The sequence below is a fragment of the Lepidochelys kempii genome, chromosome 9 (genome assembly GCF_965140285.1).
Source record: "Lepidochelys kempii isolate rLepKem1 chromosome 9, rLepKem1.hap1, whole genome shotgun sequence".
Classification (NCBI taxonomy): domain Eukaryota; kingdom Metazoa; phylum Chordata; order Testudines; family Cheloniidae; genus Lepidochelys; species Lepidochelys kempii.
The window spans coordinates 47202141-47221996 of NC_136388.1; the positions used below are offsets into that span (position 1 = coordinate 47202141).

At 43.0% G+C, this 19856-nt stretch overlaps 1 protein-coding gene across 2 annotated transcripts; it reads left to right on the forward strand.

Moving 5' to 3' along the window:
• The first annotated feature begins 293 nt into the window (after window positions 1-293).
• AMMECR1L (AMMECR1 like) lies at window positions 294-18584 on the forward strand. Of its 2 annotated transcripts, XM_073360145.2 has the most exons (8): window positions 297-592; window positions 2097-2203; window positions 5204-5648; window positions 10578-10688; window positions 11284-11398; window positions 12147-12237; window positions 13258-13354; window positions 15065-18584. In XM_073360145.2, the coding sequence occupies exons 3-8, from the start codon at window positions 5242-5244 to the stop codon at window positions 15174-15176; spliced, it is 933 nt and encodes a 310-aa protein (XP_073216246.1). In that variant the 5' UTR covers window positions 297-592; window positions 2097-2203; window positions 5204-5241; the 3' UTR covers window positions 15177-18584. The 2 variants fall into 2 exon arrangements, with proteins under 2 accessions (XP_073216247.1, XP_073216246.1); XM_073360146.2 differs by lacking the exon at window positions 12147-12237 and having other exon boundaries at window positions 294-592; window positions 11284-11465.
• The last annotated feature ends 1272 nt before the right edge of the window (window positions 18585-19856 follow it).

The following is a 19856-nucleotide window of genomic DNA, read 5'->3' on the forward strand; positions in this document are numbered from 1 at the left end:
GTCCATTATCCAATGAGAGAGCAGAATTTACACCGCGTGAGTCAGGCCCTTCCATCAGCCAATGGCCCAAGCCAACGGTTCTCACGCAATCGGGAAGGGAGGGGGAGAGGAAGAGCCATTTTAACCCATTCGTGTTGAAAGAGTCACGTGCGATTTCTCACATGATAAGAAAGGCGCGACCTGTAGTTGGGGTCACATGATATGAAGCGGAAGTATTCGGCATCTATGGTTTCTTTGTGGAAGACTATCCCTTCTTCTCTATGGTCCGGCCACGGCCGCGGGGCCGATGGGAGGCTGGCGGACTGTGCACATTCTTCCCCTATTACCTCACTGTCAGGGAGGAGGCTTCTGGGATAGGGGAGGACCTAGGTGCTGCCTCGCTCCCTTCCAGTCCTCCAGCCCCTCTGCACGGCGGCTTGTGGGATTCCTCGTCCCGGCTTCGCTGTGCGGCCCCCCCGCCCCGCCGGACCCGCTTCTCCGGGGAGCCCCTGCCCAGCCCATGGCTCCATGAAGCGGGAGGAGGCGGCGGAGGGGAGGCGGCGGCGGCTGGGCTGAGACGGCAGAGAAGCAGCCTCCGGCGCTGGAGCAGAAGGTGGGCAAGTCCCCGGCCAGGCCCCCATCCACCCACAGCGGTCTCTGTGCTCGGGGGAGCCGGGCCCCCTCCCTGCGCGCGGGGCGGTGGAGGTTAAATCCCCGCCCTGAACCGGGACGGCGGAGACGGGGGGGCGGTGACTGGGCAGCCCCGCTCGCCCCCGTCCCGGAAAGTTTAGCGGCCTCGGGTGTCGCCTGTTGGCAAGAAGCAGCCTCGCTGCCCCCGCCCCGCTCATCTCCTGCCTCATCACCTCCCCAGTCACCTTCTCCCCCAACCCCCGCTGGTCTCCTACTGCTGACCCACCAGCCCCTGCCCTGTCTCCTCCGCCTTCCCCCCCCCCCCCCACGTTACTTGCTGCCCTATCACCTCCTTCCACCATCCTCCTAGTCACTTGTCCTATCCTCTCCTTTCCCCCTGCCCTTACATCTCCTGCCCCTGCCTGGTCACCTCTTGCTCTGGCTCCTCCTTTCCCCCCTCCTGGTCACCTCCTGCCCTGTCGCCTTCTTTTCCCCTGTCCTTACATCTCCTGCTCCCGCCCACTCACCTCTTGCTCTCTTCCCCCGTCTGGTCATCTTTTGCCCCATCACCTGCCCAATCACCTTCCTCCCCTTATAGGGTGACCAGATAGCAAGTGTGAAAAATCGGGACAGGGTGTGTGGGTTAATACCCCCTATATAAAAAAAAAGCCTCAAATATCGGGATTGTCCCTATAAAATTGGGACATCTGGTCATCCTATCCCCTTAGGCCCCAGTGGCCACTTCTTGCCCTCCTAACTGATCACCTGCTGCCCCATCATCCCCCACCTGGTCACCTCCCTCCCCGCTTGCCTGGTCATCTCTAGCCACCTAAACCCCTCACACCACCTGCTTTCTCCTCACTTGTCCAGTCGTCTCTTTCCCTCCCCCACATGTGCTATATTGCCTCTCAGGCCAGCTTCTCCCCTGCCAGTTCCTCCTGCCCTCCCCTGCGTGTCTCACTGCACGTGCACCCAGTCACCTGCCCCATCTCCACCCCACCCCTGCCAGTCCTTGCAGATACCCCAAGACATAAAATGTGGGGAATTTAGAGTAATTGGAGTTTATTGAAAGCACCTGGTTGCTGTGTGGGTGTCTTGCCCTTTCCTGAAGGATGGGAAGGCAGTTCCTCGTCCAGGGCAGAGTTTAATTAAGGTGAAGCGCTGTCTGATATTGTATCAAAAACAGTGCCTCCACTAAAGTATCTGGTCATTGTATGCTGACTTCTGAATGAGTTTATATTATACCCAGAGAGCAGCATATGTAAGTGGTCCAGGGAATGTGATGATTGATAGATACCCAGCCTTTGTTAGCTGCTTCACTTGATCCACCTCTTCCCATATGTCGCCTAGGCCTGGTGGTTAGGAGTGGTCTCCTCTCCAGTCACTAGCTTCCATGAATCTTTTTGTACAATTCTTGTCTTCATGTAATGACCATTTTATAACTTCAGCCTCATCTATAACACAATCCCTGAAATCCTCCCTTTCAGATTTGGGGAATAGGAATGGGACCTGAGAAAAGAGAATTCATTCCTGATATAAAGTAGCTTCCCCCACAGGCTGCTGCTCTCTTGGCAATACAAGCTTTCTGTTTTCGGTAAGTATGACCTCATGCTAATACAACAACATAGTAAGCTCCTATTTCTTTGCACTTTACTATAATTGTTTCTCTCTGGGCTACCATCTGCCAGCCCCCCAGGGTGCTAAAGTTACCTTGCTGGATAAACTGAAAGGGTTTTCATGTTTTGTCAACTCTCCATCATAAATTAACATTGTGGCAGGATGACCAAGTGTCGTGCTTTTAAGGGATATGTTGTTTAAATGGCTGGAAACCTCAAGATTCTCGTGCCCAATCTCTGAAACAAGTGTTTCTTGAGCATGCACTGTTAGTCTTTCTGCTCCTCTCAAAAGATGTAGTCTAATATGTAAATGGATATGTATGTGGTGAATTTAAGAGTGATAAAGTGAGAGCTGTGTGGTGTGACTTGGTTCATTTGTGTTACATTCGTGTCCAGTTTGAGGCTCCCGTGTGCCTTACAAACACATTACAAGGCAGCTCTTGCTTTGAAGAAAGCTAGTGCCTTCATCTCTACTCAGTCAAATCCTAGATTAGGTCACAAGTGAAAATAATCTTGGTGTCACTCTAGTCGTCATTTGTTCACAAAGCAATTGGGGAGGATGAGTGGTCACTGCTGAAAACCAAACTTGGACTGCAATATTGGGCTGTTGCAGGTCAGGATGGAGGTGTATTGGCATAGTTGTATGGGAAAGATGGCACATCACATACCTGTGCAATTTAGTCCCTTAGTTTCATGAGCATTAAACTCATTCACTTGACTTTGTTTAAAGCATGTAGAACCATATCTCTTGCCCTATCCATATCAAAATGGAAAATAAATCACTGCGCTTGTTCATAAGACCCAAGAATGTTACTACAAAAATGACCATCTTTGCTGATTGGAGCCGTTGTTTCTATTGCCATATAATGAATTATAGTCCTATGGTAACAAAAATGAAGAGCTGACGTTTGATCTTTGTGGTAGTAACACCTTGATTGAACTGAAGGTTGGCTGTTGTGAGGGTTGGGGTATAGGATGAGTGGAAGGAGTCATTAGTAGCTCATAAGTGATGCACTTTGGCTGATGCAGGAGTCAGTCATTTGATGTGTGCAGCTCTCTGTTGTTAGCAGGATGGTTCTACCTAATACAGAGCCTCTGAAGAGATGAGAACATGGAAGACCTCCTTTCCATGCTATTTCTCTCTCTGTGTAACGATACATGCTCAGAGCTTAAATTTTTATTTAAAAAAAAAAATTATTTGCAAAAACAGTGAACAAATGCACTGTTTTCATGAAGGCAATACAGCAATATTGCAGAGGGGTTCATCTCAACAGCTGTTAACACTGAAGTCTAAGTATATGAAACTTAAACACTTAATTGTTTCAGAGATCATTTTGTCAAATTTCTATCTAATATTTTTCATTTGTATTTGGGCATGAAGGAAGAGAGGAAAGAATTAAGTCATCTATCTGTCCCCTGAAGCCACTGAAGAATTGTTCCTTATGCTATAGTTTCCTGTTCTATGTCCCTTCTGTTTTAAATGTCCTGATGTTCCTAAACACTTTAAATGGAAGTAGTCCAGAGCGAGAGAGAGCAACTGACAAACATCCCGAACCAATCATGATCCGTTTTGGGATTGCACAACAGTCCTGTGGCAGCTAAAGTAACTCCTTAGAGCTCAAATTGCTCTTAGTTGTAGGAAAGGGAATTTACTTGCAAAAACAGTCTAACCAGCTATATACAAAATTGGTTCTTTTCCTCCCAGCCTGTGTGTGCACTCATTTCACTGACCACTTGAACATTTGGAAGTTGGAAGAATGGTCCAGTGGTCAAAACATTGGCCTGCCAAATAGAGACCTGGGTTTGATTCTGGCTCTGCTACGCTTCCTTTGTGACCTTGGGTAAATCACTTAGACTCTCCATGCCTTAGTTCTCCATTATGAAAACTGGGGCTGATACTGCCCTACCTCACAGGGTTGTTGTGAGGACAAACACATTCAAATTTGATATGCTTGGATATTATGGTGTTGGGACCATGTACTTATCTACATAGATTCTTACCCATTGTGCATGCTGACCCTCAATCGTTTCCTGACCCTCTTGCACAGGTGCCCAAATCTCTGTGCCTACATTCAGTCTGCCCCTTCCCAGGGTGCATGAGTCTGCACTCTGTTTTTCCTCCCTACATCTTGTGACCATGGTAAATTGTACTCCCTCCCCCATGGCTGGTAGTCTGTTTCCTTCTCTTATGCTGGGTATACGCTGTGCTTAAAGCTACTCCCTACCCTGGTACATATCCACCTACAGTCCTTCCTGTCCATGAGCTCTGGTTTGAGTTTGTATTGCTGGCACTTGATGTGTGCAAACACTATCAGCTTCCTTCAGCTGGTGGTTCTAGTCCTGGTGTGCTGGAGTCTGCAGTAGTGGCTTCTTTTTATAAAACAGCAGTTTATGGTGGCAGCTTCCTTTTCTTCTTGACATATATTGACCAGGCCTGAGTTGAATCAAGGGGAGGAGAGCCAACAGCCTTGCTCTCAAGAAACTTGCAAGAAAAGATCTGTGGACCACATCCTTTAGGAGAGTGGGGGAGGGGGAACCCACCACATGAAGGGCTAACAGCCATTAAGGGAGAGGCAGTAGCCAGTAGGTGAAAGAATGAGCCCCAAGGGAGTGAAGAGTGCCAAGTGGGATGTGACTAGAGTCCCAGCACTTTTTTTTCTATTTCACTTCCTGCTTGAAGGCCAAATGATTTTTCTTGTATTGATTTTCCTACTTCTATTTCTAAAATATACAGTAAGCCCCACCAATCACGTTATTAGTGTGATCAGGTGGAGACAGTGGCGCTTATACATTTTCACTCTGCAATGAAACAATCGCTCTCCATACAGTGCATTGGGTGTTGTTTTGTATCTGTCAGTGTGTTGCTCTGCCATTTCTCCTCCCAAAATGAACCTGTCTGATATCTTAATAGGGGAGAGGAAGACTCTCTTGCTTTTTTTACCAAGTGTAACAATCTTTTATATTGCTTTTTTTGCCAGGGTTCTGCAGTGCTCCAGGCAGCAAGTGCTGAATCAGGATGGGAAAAAGACGCTGTGTTCCTCCACTTGAGCCCAAGTTGGCAGCAGGCTGTTGTGGGGTAAAGAAACCCAAATTGTCTGGGAGTGGAACACACAGTCACGGGAATCAGGCTACAACTGTGCCAGGCTCAAGTTCAGGTCATCTTCAGAACCACCAGCATGCAGATGGGAGCAATGGACGGGAGAACATATCTGACTTAACTTTGGGCCCTGCAAATTCCCCAATTACTCGAATGAATCCCACTTCAGGAGCTCTGAGCCCACTTTCTCGGCCTAATGGAACTGCCAACAGTACCAAGAACCTTGTAGTGACAGCGGAGATGTGCTGCTACTGCTTTGACGTACTCTACTGTCATCTCTATGGTTTCCCTCAGCCACGACTTCCTCGATTTACCAATGATCCCTAGTGAGTAAACCCATATGTGCAGGAAGAAACCTGACAGTCCAGCACCCAGGGCTCTGACTTGTTGGGGCGGGAGAAGGGATTTTTGGAAAACAGGCAAACTAGTGTTCAGGAACACAAGGGGGGTATTGTGTGGCTTGTAGGATGATCTAAAATCAAAAACAAAAAGACTGACCATAAGCAGGGAGTAAAACTCTCATCTGATTTGTTGTTGGACATGAGTAGGCATTTAGAGAATAACATTTCTATTTGTCATGCTAATAGAGGGCAAATGTTAAGCTTGGAAACTCTTTGTGGGAAGAGCAATAGGCTTACCCAGAAGCTTCAGCTCCCTATCTAATGGGCTAGGTAATGCAATATATCCCTTACCAAGATGTACAATCCCAGTTTATGATAAAGCATCCCTAACTTCCCTCTACTGTGATTTGATTCCTTGCTGAAATAACTTAATTATATAGTAATCACCCTCATTATAACACAATGCAGCTTTAACTTGTATAATGCCTTTCATGCAAAAGGGTTAAAGTAGAGTAAGAGAAACAGAAGTGATATGGAGCTTTTCAGAAGACATTTAAAATAAGATGGTGAATTTGAGGATGGGATAGGGAGCCAACATCATGTGGCAGGTACTGCAGTGAAACCAACCTTCATGCCTATCGTGCTGATTTTGTGAAGGGATGAGGCTACTGCTTGGTGAGTGGTAGGACAATCAGTTATGTCAGCGGTAGGTTGAAGCAAATCAGTGTAAGGTTATTGAAAACAAGGGATCCATCCTGAAATAAAGGATGAGCCAGCTGAAGTTGGTTGAGGATGTGGGTGAGACAAATGCTGATTCTTTTGCCAATCCTCTCACACATGCAGAGAGTTGCAATAGTCAGTGAGATAATGAAGATTTGGAGGAATGAAAGCAATGGTGTAAATGGGCAGTGTTGTGGAGATGGCGTTAGGCAGATATGCAGCTATAGAAGAGATGGAGAGTCCTGGTTCAAGGATGATGCCAAGGCTATGAACAAAGAAGGTGTCTAGGAGAAAAAGGAGATGGATTAGTTCTGTGAGGATACTCCTCAAGCATTTCCTCACAGAGTTGAACTAAGGTGAAGCGCTGTCTGATATTGTATCAAAAACAGTGAGGTTTAGCTGAGGAAGTTGAGAGGAACCCCCAAGTTTACTTAGTCAAGACAAGCAGAGAGCATGGATGACAAGACATTACAGGTGTCAAAGATGACAAAGAAGGAGATAGAAAAGAACAGTGGGCTGAGAATTGAACCCTGTGGGACTCCTTGAAGAGGGGTTGTGGCACAGATGAGCCACCACCAAAAGTGGATAAAAATAAATCGCTTTAATTTTTAATTTTTTAATTAATTTACATTAATGTAAAATTTAGGTAAAAGTACATCCACCTTTGTCAATAGCTAAGCTTGTTATAGACTTATTAAATAGACTGGATGCTTCCACCCCCATTTAGTTATCAATATGTGGCATCCACATGACATAGGTTGTGTATCTGTACAGTTGTCATCACATGAGGATTCTGGCCGCATGCTGTACACTACTGTAGGCTGTGTTATCTAGTATTATAAATACATTTGAGCAGAGAAATGGTCTAGGCTAGACTATAAAATAGTTGCCAGTAAAATCCAAATCTAAATATTTCCAGCTGAATGGGTCCTTGTCATTCCCTGGGATCACAGGGTTTCTTTTAGAAAAGGATATATTCATCTGCTCACTGTTTGTTGCTTGCTGCTTGGAACAGGAAGATGAGCTGTATTGTTTTGTCTATTCCCAAGTCAATAATGCAACTTTATTTTGTGTAACCTCTTTCACACACACTATCACAGAACACTTTTAAATAATTCAAGATTTTGATAGTACATCTCGAGTTTTTAAAATTGCTCTTTTTCAATAAGGATTTTTCTGTTCCTAAGGTGATACTTATAAAGGTCCTAAGAGAGCAGAACATCACATCTGTGGGCCTATCTCTTCCTTCCCTTTACTCAGTGCAAGTGCTTGCTGTTCCTTCTTTAGCTTTGCTGCTACTAGCAAACTCTCTCTCTCAGGCCCTTAGGAAGAGCATGGGCATATGATGTTGTCATGCTGGGGCATGAGACAGAAGTGTAATAGACTATATAAAACTAAGTGGTGTCAAGTGCTCAAAGCAATTAGACCAAAATACAGAAGTAATTTGCAATGGTGTCCTTTTCTCTCTGTTAACTTATAATTAAGAGGTATAGACAAGGGAGACAAAGTTATGCACTAATGGTGACCAGGTCAGGTGGACAGACAGGTATGCTAGACAAATGGTAAAGTAGATGCACTTGTTATAAAATGAAAAAGCTTATAATCCTAGAAGTAGGAAAACAACAAAAATACCATGATCAAGTTCCTAGTTTGCTAATTAGCGAAACCTAGCAATATTTTGTTTGTCCTCTGGTACCAGGATACTTTTACAGATTATATCCTTTTTCAACATCAACAATTATTTTAAGAAGTTTTGAACAAAACAATGTGAATGTGCTAAAAACCAGCACAATGGATGCTGGCTGTACAGCATCAGGTATGCTGGTCTTCTGAAAATTGACACCATTCTGAATTCAACTATCCTGCCCTCTGTGATTATATTTCCATCATATTGATGCAAAAAAGTGGCAATGCAGTTCATTGACAACATAGATTTTGGGTAGAAATATGCATCTTCAATTTCAATCCTAGAAAAGAAGGAACTAACTCAGGATTATGTTCCATCAGCCATGTTTCAGGCTCTCCCTCTTTTTCTGGGCTCAGCCTGTGACCTTTCTGTTTGGGATCAGTGTCATGTTACCTAAGTAAAGGAAGAGTTCCAGAGCGTTTCTGATTTATTTTTTTTAATTTGTCCTTGTGTGGTTCCAGTATTTACTAGATCAAGCCAAATTTCCACCGACTCTATGGTAGTAAGATTCCTCGGGAGTCTAAGTTCCTCGAAAACCTCTTTTTGTGAGTTTAGTTATGTCTGTTATGTGAAATGTGTATTATGTTTTTCCACATGCCCATTGCCAGTTTCAGTATGCAGGAGCTGGATGAAAATGTAGAGATGCACTCTCCTGAGAGTTCCACCAAGCATTGCTCAAACCATTAATCCTGTGTTTCTTTGCATTCAAACAACCATCATATTGCTAATGGTTGTGGAAGAATTTTTCAACTTCCTATTTGGGCAGATAATTCCATAATTGCCACTTGAGTCTTTCTTGCTCCTTCTTCTGGGACTGTATCTGGTACTGGCCACTGTCAGTGGTAGGAAACTGAACTAATGGTGACTTCTCTGATCCAATATGGCAATTCCATTTTTGCTCAGGGATGTTATTGGGTGTCGCTTTCCTCACTGGATTTTAAGTAGTGTTGTAAACACCCATACATCAGAAGTTTACCTGACTGCACTTGAGAAGTGCTCACATTTTCATTTATTTTTGTGCCCCAAGCAAAATATCGTAGTGGTTTTGGTAATTGAAAATGTCTCACGTAGAGGTTCAATAAATTCATCAGGAGTCTGCTCTTCCACTTCAGTAGACAAAGTTTCTTCCAATGGCACCTTTTGAAAATTTAAAAAAAGCCAATTTTCTGCATTTTTTTGAGATGAGAATGAATCCTTTTTAACTTTATTCATTCACAACTCTTGACAGTGTTTAGATTTTTCTTTAGAAAAATTGCTTTCATTACTTCCATCCATACTCTTGCTTCTCTTCTACCACTTTTCATCTTTAGACATACTCAATCTGAGAAATTTGTACACTGATGTTTGGTATCAACTAATCACTTGTTTTGAAGCATTAATTTAACACCTTTCTCATTTATTCTGGTTAGAATTAAAAGTGACCAACAATTGAATTCAGTACTGTGAAGCCTGGAAAAATAAGGTTAGCTACCTAGCTTTATGTGCATCTCCACATTGTCAGATGCCCTGCCCAACTTTCTAGACGTTTATAGATTCTAGCAAACCCCCTAATGGTTCACGACCTTATACCTCCTCTCAGCCCTTCACAAACTCTTTCCCTTTTCCAGCAGCTAATGAGACTATTCCACCCACTGATCACAACCTCCTCTCCAGCCACCAATGACTCCACCCATTCCTGTTCCACTCCCCCCTCCAGGCTTCCCATCTGGGCCTAATGAAAACCTTGACAATCTCATCACTTTCCTGTTCTAAAAAAGTTAGGAGTTAATTCAATTCACAGATTGAAATTAGAGCCTATGGTTTCTCATACCAACCCACCCCCACCCCAAAAAAACCAAAAACCCTGCAAATATGTTCATGTAAATTCTTGGGAGAGAAGGGTGTGAAAAATTGCAGTAAAACTGTGTAAGAGGGTGGGATGATGTAGTATTTTGTTCCTGCTCAGTCAAGAATGTCTGTTCAGCAGGAGACATAAATATTAATCAAATTAAACGTAGGCAAAAGGAGTAAGGAAAAAAACTTTCCTAGCCCTGGAGAATTGACCCAGATGTCAGAACATGGACATAACCCAGAAAAATCTAGGTTTGTTTTTTTCCTGAAGAAAAGCTTTTTTTCACAACCCTAAATGTGTGCTTTTTGTACAGCACTTCGGCATCCTTCAGTTTTAAAGGCATGCTATAAATATATAGGTGTTTGTTTCACCTGTGTTAATTTGTTGTGGATTTGTGTATAAACTAGTGGACAATACCAAGAATTCAGAGACTTGCACAGAGAGGCAACCTATGGGGTTAAGCAACTCTGCTGCTCATGGGAAAAGGTAATAGATACTGAGCTGTAGTGTGAAAAGTGGGGGTGGGAGGGGAATGCCTTTAACAAAAAATTACTGGGTAACAGATGGCACACTGATGCTTATCAGAGTTAGCACACACTTGCTTTTTCACACTTTGCTGGTCTCCCCCAAGGCCGGGATTCTTTGAGGCTAGTGTGTGTGTGTTTTGCCTTTTCAGTCCCCTTTTTGTGACGTGGAAGACGGGGCGAGACAAGCGGCTTCGTGGCTGCATTGGAACCTTCTCAGCCATGAATCTTCATTCAGGACTCAGGGAATACACATTAACCAGGTAATAACACTGAAAATGAAGTTATTCTGAGACCAGCCTAACTTGCTAAAGACCTCTGTTTTTAAAGAGGATTCAACGCATCAGAGAAACTTTATTAGATTTATAAATCTGTATAATTTTATACATTTCATAATAAAAGAAACATTCAGAACTGCACGATAGTTGAAAAACGTGACATACCAGGGACCTTATGGACCATCTCTGCAACAGCTGAGTCTTCTGTTATCTGTGACATCTGGATTTTGCTTGACCTCTTAATTTTTTTAAAGGTAATTTCAAACTTATTTACATGCTGAATGTGCCCGCAGCCTGCACGTTTTGGTGGTTAATTCAGTTTCAATTCTCTTGCCAAAGCGATTATTTCTTTACAAATCCAGAGAAGCTCTGTTGTATCTTCTAGTGAACCATGTTGAGGTCTCTGGATACATAATATGAAGATAACAGGGTAGGATTACTTACAACGTCCTTCGCCTTTTGTGACTGGAGAAATTGTTTTCTGTAATCTCAGGCAGGTTTTAAATGTAATGACTCTGTGTGCGTCTGAAATGTTGATGCAGTGTCTGGTTTTAGGCCATGTGTTTCTGTCCCTCTGTAGTGCACTTAAGGACAGCCGATTTCCCCCCCTGACCCGTGAGGAGCTACCTAAACTTTTCTGCTCTGTCTCCCTCCTCACTAACTTTGAGGATGCCAGTGACTACCTGGACTGGGAGGTGAGAACAGGTGCATTTGGAACTCTGCATCACTCTCTCGTTCCATTCGGGTTCGGGTTAGTACATGGTAATGTGTCTCCTTCATTACAAGGGTGTATGGATGTTATAACTGGGCTCAGAGGAACTGGGGATGGAAAACAAGAGGAGACAGGAAAGAGACCAGTTAAGTGATGGACGAATAGTCCTGTTGTGGTTGGGAAGGGATCTGATTGGAGGGTTAAAGGAGTGAGGATGTGGCTGGTTTTATGGGAATCTAGAGACAATTTGGTGGAATATGAGGATATAGTTTAGGTCCTAAGGAGCCAATTGGTGCCAGAACGCTAGGGATACAGTACATGGAAAGGCATTCATTTTATAAGGATAAATAAAGAAGGGGAACTTGCCAAAGTTTTTGGCTTGTGGGTGTAGTCTGCTGGTGTGACTCTTCCTCTACAGGAACTCATGGCCTGGCTGGCCCAGGAGAGGAGATGGGAAGCTCTTTGCCCTGTTAGAAGTCTGTGGCCTAGTTTGGCCCAGGAGAGGAGGCAGGAAGACTGGTTGTGCTGGCCTGGAAGAAAAGGCAGGGGGCCATTTGCCCATCTGGGGAAGCCTTTGGTTAGGCTGGTCTGGGAGAGAGAGACGGTCCTTTACCGTGGCAGGAATGTGGCCAGACTGGCGCAGTGATGCATTGTGCTTTGATGAAGATAAGTCAGTCAGGGATTCAATCCCAGCAAATACTTCTCACTTGGCTTTTCATTTCCATTTGTAGGTTGGGATCCATGGGATCAGAATAGAGTTCATCAATGAGAAAGGTGTCAAACGTACAGCCACGTACTTACCTGAGGTTGCTAAGGAACAAGGTGGGTTTCAGATGGCTGCCATGTATGGCAGTTTATCTTGTCACAGAACTGGCATATTTAAAGTTAAGGATTGTGGGTCTAGATTGCAATAGCTGTGAAAGGCGTTCCATTAGAGCCACAAACACACCACACATTATGTGGCTAATAGACACTCCACACCACTGCTGTCTAGCTTTCATCTGGCCCTTCTTCCCCCTCCCATGTACACACACAATTGAGTCCTTTAGGGTGGAAAGGATCCCGGACTTAAACGGTGGAAGATCTTGAAGTTTGGACCTTTCAGCTTTATTCGGTGTTGCATGTTTCCTCTTTGGTGTTTCTCCCACCACCAAGGATATCTGCAGGCCACACAGCACCAGCATTCCAATAGGAGAGACCCTTTCCTCCTCGTTCTTGCTAATGTAGCTTCCTCTAGATGAGGGCAGGAGCCAGGCACCCTTTGAGCACAATTCCCACTCAACTAGCAATGGCCACTATTGTAACTGCACAAAATATTGCCTCCTTTCCTCCACATTGCAGAGTTGAGTTGTCACATCCTGCTGGCCCTGGGGCAAAAGACCAAGGTAGGAATTTTAATTCTGATCTCTCACACACTAGTGCACTGTGCTGTCACCAGACCATCAGGCTGGTCCAAATTCGACTCTGTAAGAGCTAGGTATTATTTTAAGATTTAGACAACTAACTTGAGTGGTACATGGAGAAATGGGTCAGCGGTCCATGCAGCAGTAGCAGGGCGGAGACCTTCCCAGAAGAACACTAAGCTGCTATATTTCAAGAGTTACAGTTCCCCTAGGATTTTAGAAGGGTTGGAGTGTGTGTAGATAAGTGTGCAAGTATGAGACCATGCATGTCCAACTCACTCAGTGTGTTTATAAGGCTCAGTCTGTAACCTGCTGTATGTTCCGTTTTTTGTCAGCACTGGTTTTTCTGGTTTTCTACAGCCCTGTTTGTCTCTCACTTTTCTTTGCAATGTGGCTGTATACTAAAGTAATAATCCCCCTTGCTGTTACTTCTCAACAGACTGGGATCAGATCCAGACCATAGACTCCTTGCTCAGGAAAGGTGGATTTAAGGCCCCGATTACCAATGACTTTAGGAAAACAATTAAACTCACCAGGTAAGCTGACAGCTTTGTAGTTGTAACTTAATCGGATAGTATATTATTGGTTTCAAAAACAATTACTCCATCTTCTGCTTGCCTTTGATACCAGTATTGATATGCCATATTCAGATGAGAGGTGTAGGGTGAAGGCCAGCATTGCAAATGTTATCCATGAGGTAGAGAGCTTATATTGCAACACAGTGTAATATGTTCACTTCATCCAGAAGTTATGGAGCTGGGCACCTCCAAGTAAGCAAATTCCAAACGAAACTTTACCACCTCTAAATTTACTTGACTTTTTTCAAGGTGAAAGATTAAAAGAAATAGATCTCACTAAGATAACATAAGGTAGATGTTTCTTCTCAATGGATCCCTCCTAGTCCATATATTACTCAGTTAGATGGCATATCTGTGAGGGAAGGTAAAGCTCTTTTAAAGTGGAACCAGCCTTAAAGTTGGCTGGTTTTCAGAATTGCCCACCTATCCATGCTCCCAACTGCACTGTTGGTTCTATTCCCTTTGTGTCTGCTAGGAGGAAGCAGTATCTGCAGGATATGGGTGTGTAGGGTAAAAATGGGGACTTCTGCTTCTTGTCTTGTAACAGCATCATTTATCATGTCAGCTCTCATCCTAAGCAAGGAAGTGGAAATGTGGTATAGTAACAGAGGAAGGGATGGGGTGAAGATTCATTAAAACCAGGGATAATATGGACTTGCCTTCAGCTGTTGTGTACATATGTAAAATGCTGTCCATGGAAGCAAACCCTGATCTGTTGTAGAAATTCACAAGTTTCCAAAAAATGGACCTTCAGATTTTTTGGATTCTGATGGTAGAACACAGAGTAGCTATGTACACTCTTCAGGAAACCCTCCTTTACTTTGAAGCTTCATTAGTCATTTCATAAATGTTTCAAGTATATTAAAAATTAAATTCACATCAGGGATTAATAACGAAAATAATATTCTACTGTTTCCCTAAAAGTTTAACTCCTCTGCTTATGGCAAACAACTCACACCTTTTCTCAAAGTGGACATGCGTAACGAATGTAAACTGGCAGCTTGTTGCCAGTGTTCCAGATTACCACTTCCTGAAACACTGTAACTATGATTGTCTCAAGTCAGGCTCCAATGTTGAAATATGTGATGCTAAAACACACCTAATGTGTGTGGAAAAGTGAGCTATGTAGAAGGACTCGCATGATCTGACATAAACAGTGTTCTGTTTATAGCAACAAATACCTTTGTCAGTCTTTCGTGCTGAGCTAGCGCAGGTCACTTGTGTCCTCTCTTGAATCATGGGCCAAATCTTACAAGCTTGGATGCCTTAAGTTAGGTACCTAAATTCATATTTAGGCAACTGCATCAAAGTGGCCTGATTCTCAAAGGTGCTGAATACTCATTGACATCTGAGAGGTCTCATGTTGGAAATCTGGTCATGTTGATCACGTGTTTAAATATTTGTTTAGGTACCTGCTTTTAGGCACCCAACTTTGAAAAATGTTGGGCATTGCTTATAGGATGGATGGATAGAGACACAAAGCCCTTCTTCAGCCTTTCACTCCAATCTCACAATTCACATTTTTTCAGGCACAGAGCCCATCTTGCTCTGTGAGGTTGCTCAACCGTTGTGATGCTATATAAATTAAGATAATAAGTACACACTTGATATTTTTGCTGATGAATATTGTGTTGTAGTTACAACCTGTTATTTCCTGTTTCCTCCCAGGTACCGCAGTGAGAAGGTGACAATCAGTTATGCAGAATATATGGCTTCCCGTCAGCATTGTTTCCAGAATGGCACTCTTCATGCCCCGCCCCTCTACAATCATTACTCCTGACACAAGGCTGCATGACCAGTCTCGCCCCCCAGTTGCCACCAACGGCTATGACATCATTGGGGCAGATGCCTCCTCTTCTTGGTCCAGTTACTTCTATTACTGCACCATTTTATGATGCTAGCTTCCGTTGCCAAGTCTGCCTTCCAGCTGACCTGGGGGGAATGATATGAGTGTGACAGAACTTCAGGGGCCCAAGCCTTATCTCAGCCTTCCCTCAAAATGGGGGTTTAGTTGGATTGGGGCTCCATAACTAGGAATTGCAGTGAGGTGCAGAAGACCTCTGGGAGTGCAAGTGCCACTTTCATATTGCTGTATCCTTGTATGTCCTACACTCTGGAAACTTGAATTGTTAATTTTGAAAGCCCCCCAGATCAAGTAGGAGCGTTCCTCTGGCAGTCTGGGCAACGGAGTTCAACAAAACATTTTTAGGTTATTTTAAATTCTTTTTTTAATCTGGTATTTGTTGTGTATCAAGATCTGATTACAGTCCCCAAACATCACAGGTGGACATCATGTTAAGGGGAGGGTTGAACATCTGGATAGCACCCCCTCCTGCTGGATGGAAACCTTTTAAAGATGTGAACACCCTTTGGATGGTATTACAAATGAAACCATTGCTTAAACAAACCCCAGAAGGCTTTAATTCTCAGATTCCACTCTCAGTTGAATTCTCCAGCCCTCCTCTTCTGGTTCATATTCAGTTTGCTGGTTTAAACAGTGTTTTATGATGTAGCCTGCTATTGAACAGAAATGGTGAGGTACTTGAGTCTGCTTGGAAGATCTCCTCTCAATTACAACTAGGCTTCCTTACTGCTTTAGACACTGGTGGTAGAGCCTACGACGGATTGGGGAATGGGAGGGGGCTCTTGCAGGGCATTGATTGCAGTCATACAAATGAATTTAGTGCCTGAAAGTTGTTTAAGTCAAGCAAGCACTCTCCGAGACATTCCTTTCAACAGGACAGCCACTTTCTCTAGGGTGACTATTGATCTGATATGAGAGTTGTTGATGTTCCAGTTCAAGGCAGGTCCACAGAGTAAAGTTATGTAGGTTACCTTGTAAATCACTGTCTAACACAATTTAGTCATTGCCACACCAAGTAATTTTTTTTAAATATCAGTTTTACCCAAACCCTATTAAACTCCTGTGCGTTTTGTATTTCCTCACCCATCATTGCTGATTACACAAGATATTTTGCTACTAAATGGAAGCATCTTCTTATCCAGTCTGCATACTCCTCCTACCCTAGTCCCTGAATGATGTCCTGAATACTGGATTATGGCACCTCTAAATTAATCAGCAGGGGCTATAAAATGATTATACAAGCTTCTTACAAATATCTTGGTAATAGGCAAGGATGGTCAAAGAAAACACAGATTAAGAGCATAATGGTCTAATGGATATTTGATTGCATATATCCTCTAAAATATGTGTGGTAATGCTGGCTTTTTAAACAGTCTGATATTCCCAGCCAGAAATTTACACAAGTTCTCTCCTTGTGTGGGAAGTGGGTCTGTAAGAAACCTCAAAACTGAGCATGCTGTTCCTTCTAATTCTTCTGAAGAAGTGAACAAAACCTTGCAGTTTTGCTTGTCAGTGTCATGTTGTGCTGCTCTTGGGGGAATGTAGATGTGAGGAAAAGGAGGGGGTCCTATTTTGGATATCTGTGCAATATTGTCCCAGCCTTGCTTCTGTACTGGGTCATTCTTATGAATTACCACATTTCCCTTGTGATGTAGATGAAACAAGTTTGAAGATTAAGGGATTGTTTCACAATTTCCTGCTGCTGAGAATAAATCAGTCTTGTTACAAACTAGAGTGATTTGTAATTACTCTCCTAGGTGCCGTGAACTGATGTGGGAGGGGGCAGGGTCCGGTCTGGACATACCATTCACCTCCGCCGTCAATCAGTACTGATACATAGGGCTACACTCGTTACTGTTCAAGTGTTCTATGTTAGAATTTGATTTTTAAAGATTTAAAAAAGCGAAACAATTGGTGCTAAAACTTCACCCCTGAGCATGCTCAGTGAGACTGATCATGCAGGTATATAGTGCCAGGCTGTTCACCCCTGGGCACACTAGCGAGACAGGTCATGCAGGCATATAGTGCCAGGCTACACAACTCTATAGTTTATTTTTCAAATGTTTGCTCTGATCTGTGTCTTTGAAAGTGTATTGTGTTCTCTGGATTGGATTGGATTTTAATAGCGGAGGGGGTGGGTTAACTGCCATTTTAAGAACAGAACTTTAGGACTGAGTGACCTGGTTGCATTAGATGGAAGTGGGCTGAATGGCTCTGGAGTGGGGAAGCCTTACCCCTCCCACTTCCAACCCCCCCCCCCCCCCCAGTCTATAAATAAAAATGTCTCTGTTAAAGATGGACTGTGTTCTTGTCTTGGTGCTGTGAGTGGAAGAGCAAGCAGACCCAAGAAACACCAGTCTGCTGTCTGAGAACTGGGCACTCTCAGAATCAGTTCCAAGTGGGGTTCAGTTAGAAATCAATTGAAAAGCATGCCAGTAGTCACATCATCTCAGAAAAATCTCTGGCAGGGACAGTGGTTCTCAGGAAATAATCCTATTTCTGAATCATTAGATGGCAGGTATGCATAAGGATGAGACAAGTCTGAAATGAAACATACGGCTTTTCAGTTGCCTGACAAGAAGTGGGCAACCAAAATAAATGGTGACCACTAGGATTAAAGATTGTCTCTGCAGGGTTCCCTTCAGTTGCTGTAGCCCTCAGCTGTATAGCAGGTAAAATCTGCTCTTTGGAGGGTCCCAGCAATAGTCAGCTGGTTTGGATTTGGCTCATCCTTAGCTGAGTGCCTTTTGGTCCAGAAGGGTTTATTCTCATGATAACCATTCCTGGGAAGTTACCTTGCTGCAGTTATGCATTGTCTTGTTTTACAGTAATCACCGGAGAATATCTTTGATCACTGGAGTTGTCAGTGTTGGAATGTTTTCACTGTGAGGTTCTTAAACTTTTCTTTTTCATAATGTTAAACATCCAATCTCTATAGAGGCCATTTCAGTCTGAAAAGTTTTATGGTCAAAATATCACACATAGCTACAGTTTATAAGAACAAAAACGTCTAAGAAATCCTGAAAGTTCATTTTAACTTTGGCACAGGATTACCTGTTTTTCATAATACGTTAACATCTGCAGTCTTCACAGATTTAGTGCTGTTTTCTGTTTGTATTCTGGAACCTACATGTTTCATTTTTTGGTTTAATTTTCTTTTCTTTTCTTAAAGCAAGGAGACTTCTTTTGACATTCAGTGCAGAGATGTCAGACCAATTATTTGTATTACACTTGGTTGCCTCCTAGCTATATAACTTCTGAGTGTAAATCATTGAACTCTTTCCTCTAATGAAGTATTGTAGAGAATAAATCATAATGGATCAAGATGCTTTTGTTCTGTCTCATCTTTTCTCTCTTTCTTTCTCTCTCTGAATCTTGAGGTAGAATAAGATGCTATCTCACCTTGAAAGATGAATATAAGGTCTGTTAATGAACTTGAATTTCCAGTCTGGTTTTTGGAGGAGGGTAATAGATTATCAAACAGCCAGCTGTGAAGGAAGAAAGCAACTCGAGATGTGTGAGGAAGTTTACAAAAAAGTCACATGAATGTTTATCACATTAAGAATGACATACAACTACATTACAGAGAAAAGGCCACATTCCTGTAGTTGGCAGCAGAACTAATTTATGGAATTATAGTTAAGTAGATATCTCTGAGAGTACAAAGGCTTATTCTTAAATTCCTGTGTATTCTGTGCAAAGGCTTCATGACTTCACCAGTACACAAATGCTGAATTTTTTGGCATCTTGGAAATTCTGAATTTGTGTATGCAGCTCAAGCTGCTGCAAGTGTTTTAAAAATGGAATACTCTAAGGTGCCACAAGTACTCCTTTTCTTTTTGCGAATACAGACTAACACAACTGCTACTCTGAAACCTACTTCTATTCAACATCCCGTCTTCAAAATCCCCATTGAGACTGAAAATAAATATTCTCCACCTTTATTAGAGCTTTTGTGTTGAACAGTCACTCAAGTGGTTGCTCAAGACAAGATCCAGTGACTACATAATAGTATTAATTATATATTTCCATTTTCTTTGTTCTAGGGGGTAGCAGTGAGGAGAAGTGTAAGAAGAGTGAGAGTAGGTGAAAGGAGAGAGGTCTAGGTGGGAATGGTTATTGAATGGTTAGTGATTTATTTCTTTGAGGGAAGGAGAAGGACCTCCAAGCTGTTTTATCCTAATCAAAGAAAACTGCCTGAGAAGCTCCTGCTCTTCAAGATTCAGGGTTGGCACTTGCCAGGAGCATGTACACTGAAAACTGGACTCCTCCTTGTGGAGGAGGAAATGCAACCAGGGAAAATATTGTTTTTTAGCAAAATGTTCCGACTGGGTGCTAAAGACAGAAAAGCTAGCAGGTGAATTTTCAGGGGGTGAAATTTCTGTGGCCAAAATTTCTAGCTGCCTCTAAGGGTAAATTCTGCAGCCATAAAATTATGGTATTCATGAGGCCTTGGTTATATTATTATGTGTGTTTGGGTAAAGTCACCTTCTGAGGCCAACTTAAATAGTATAAAGAAAAAATAAGCTAAGAATACATTAAGATGAGCTCAATATCCTTCCTGTTTACAAAGGAGTTGGAATAGGTTGACTTATT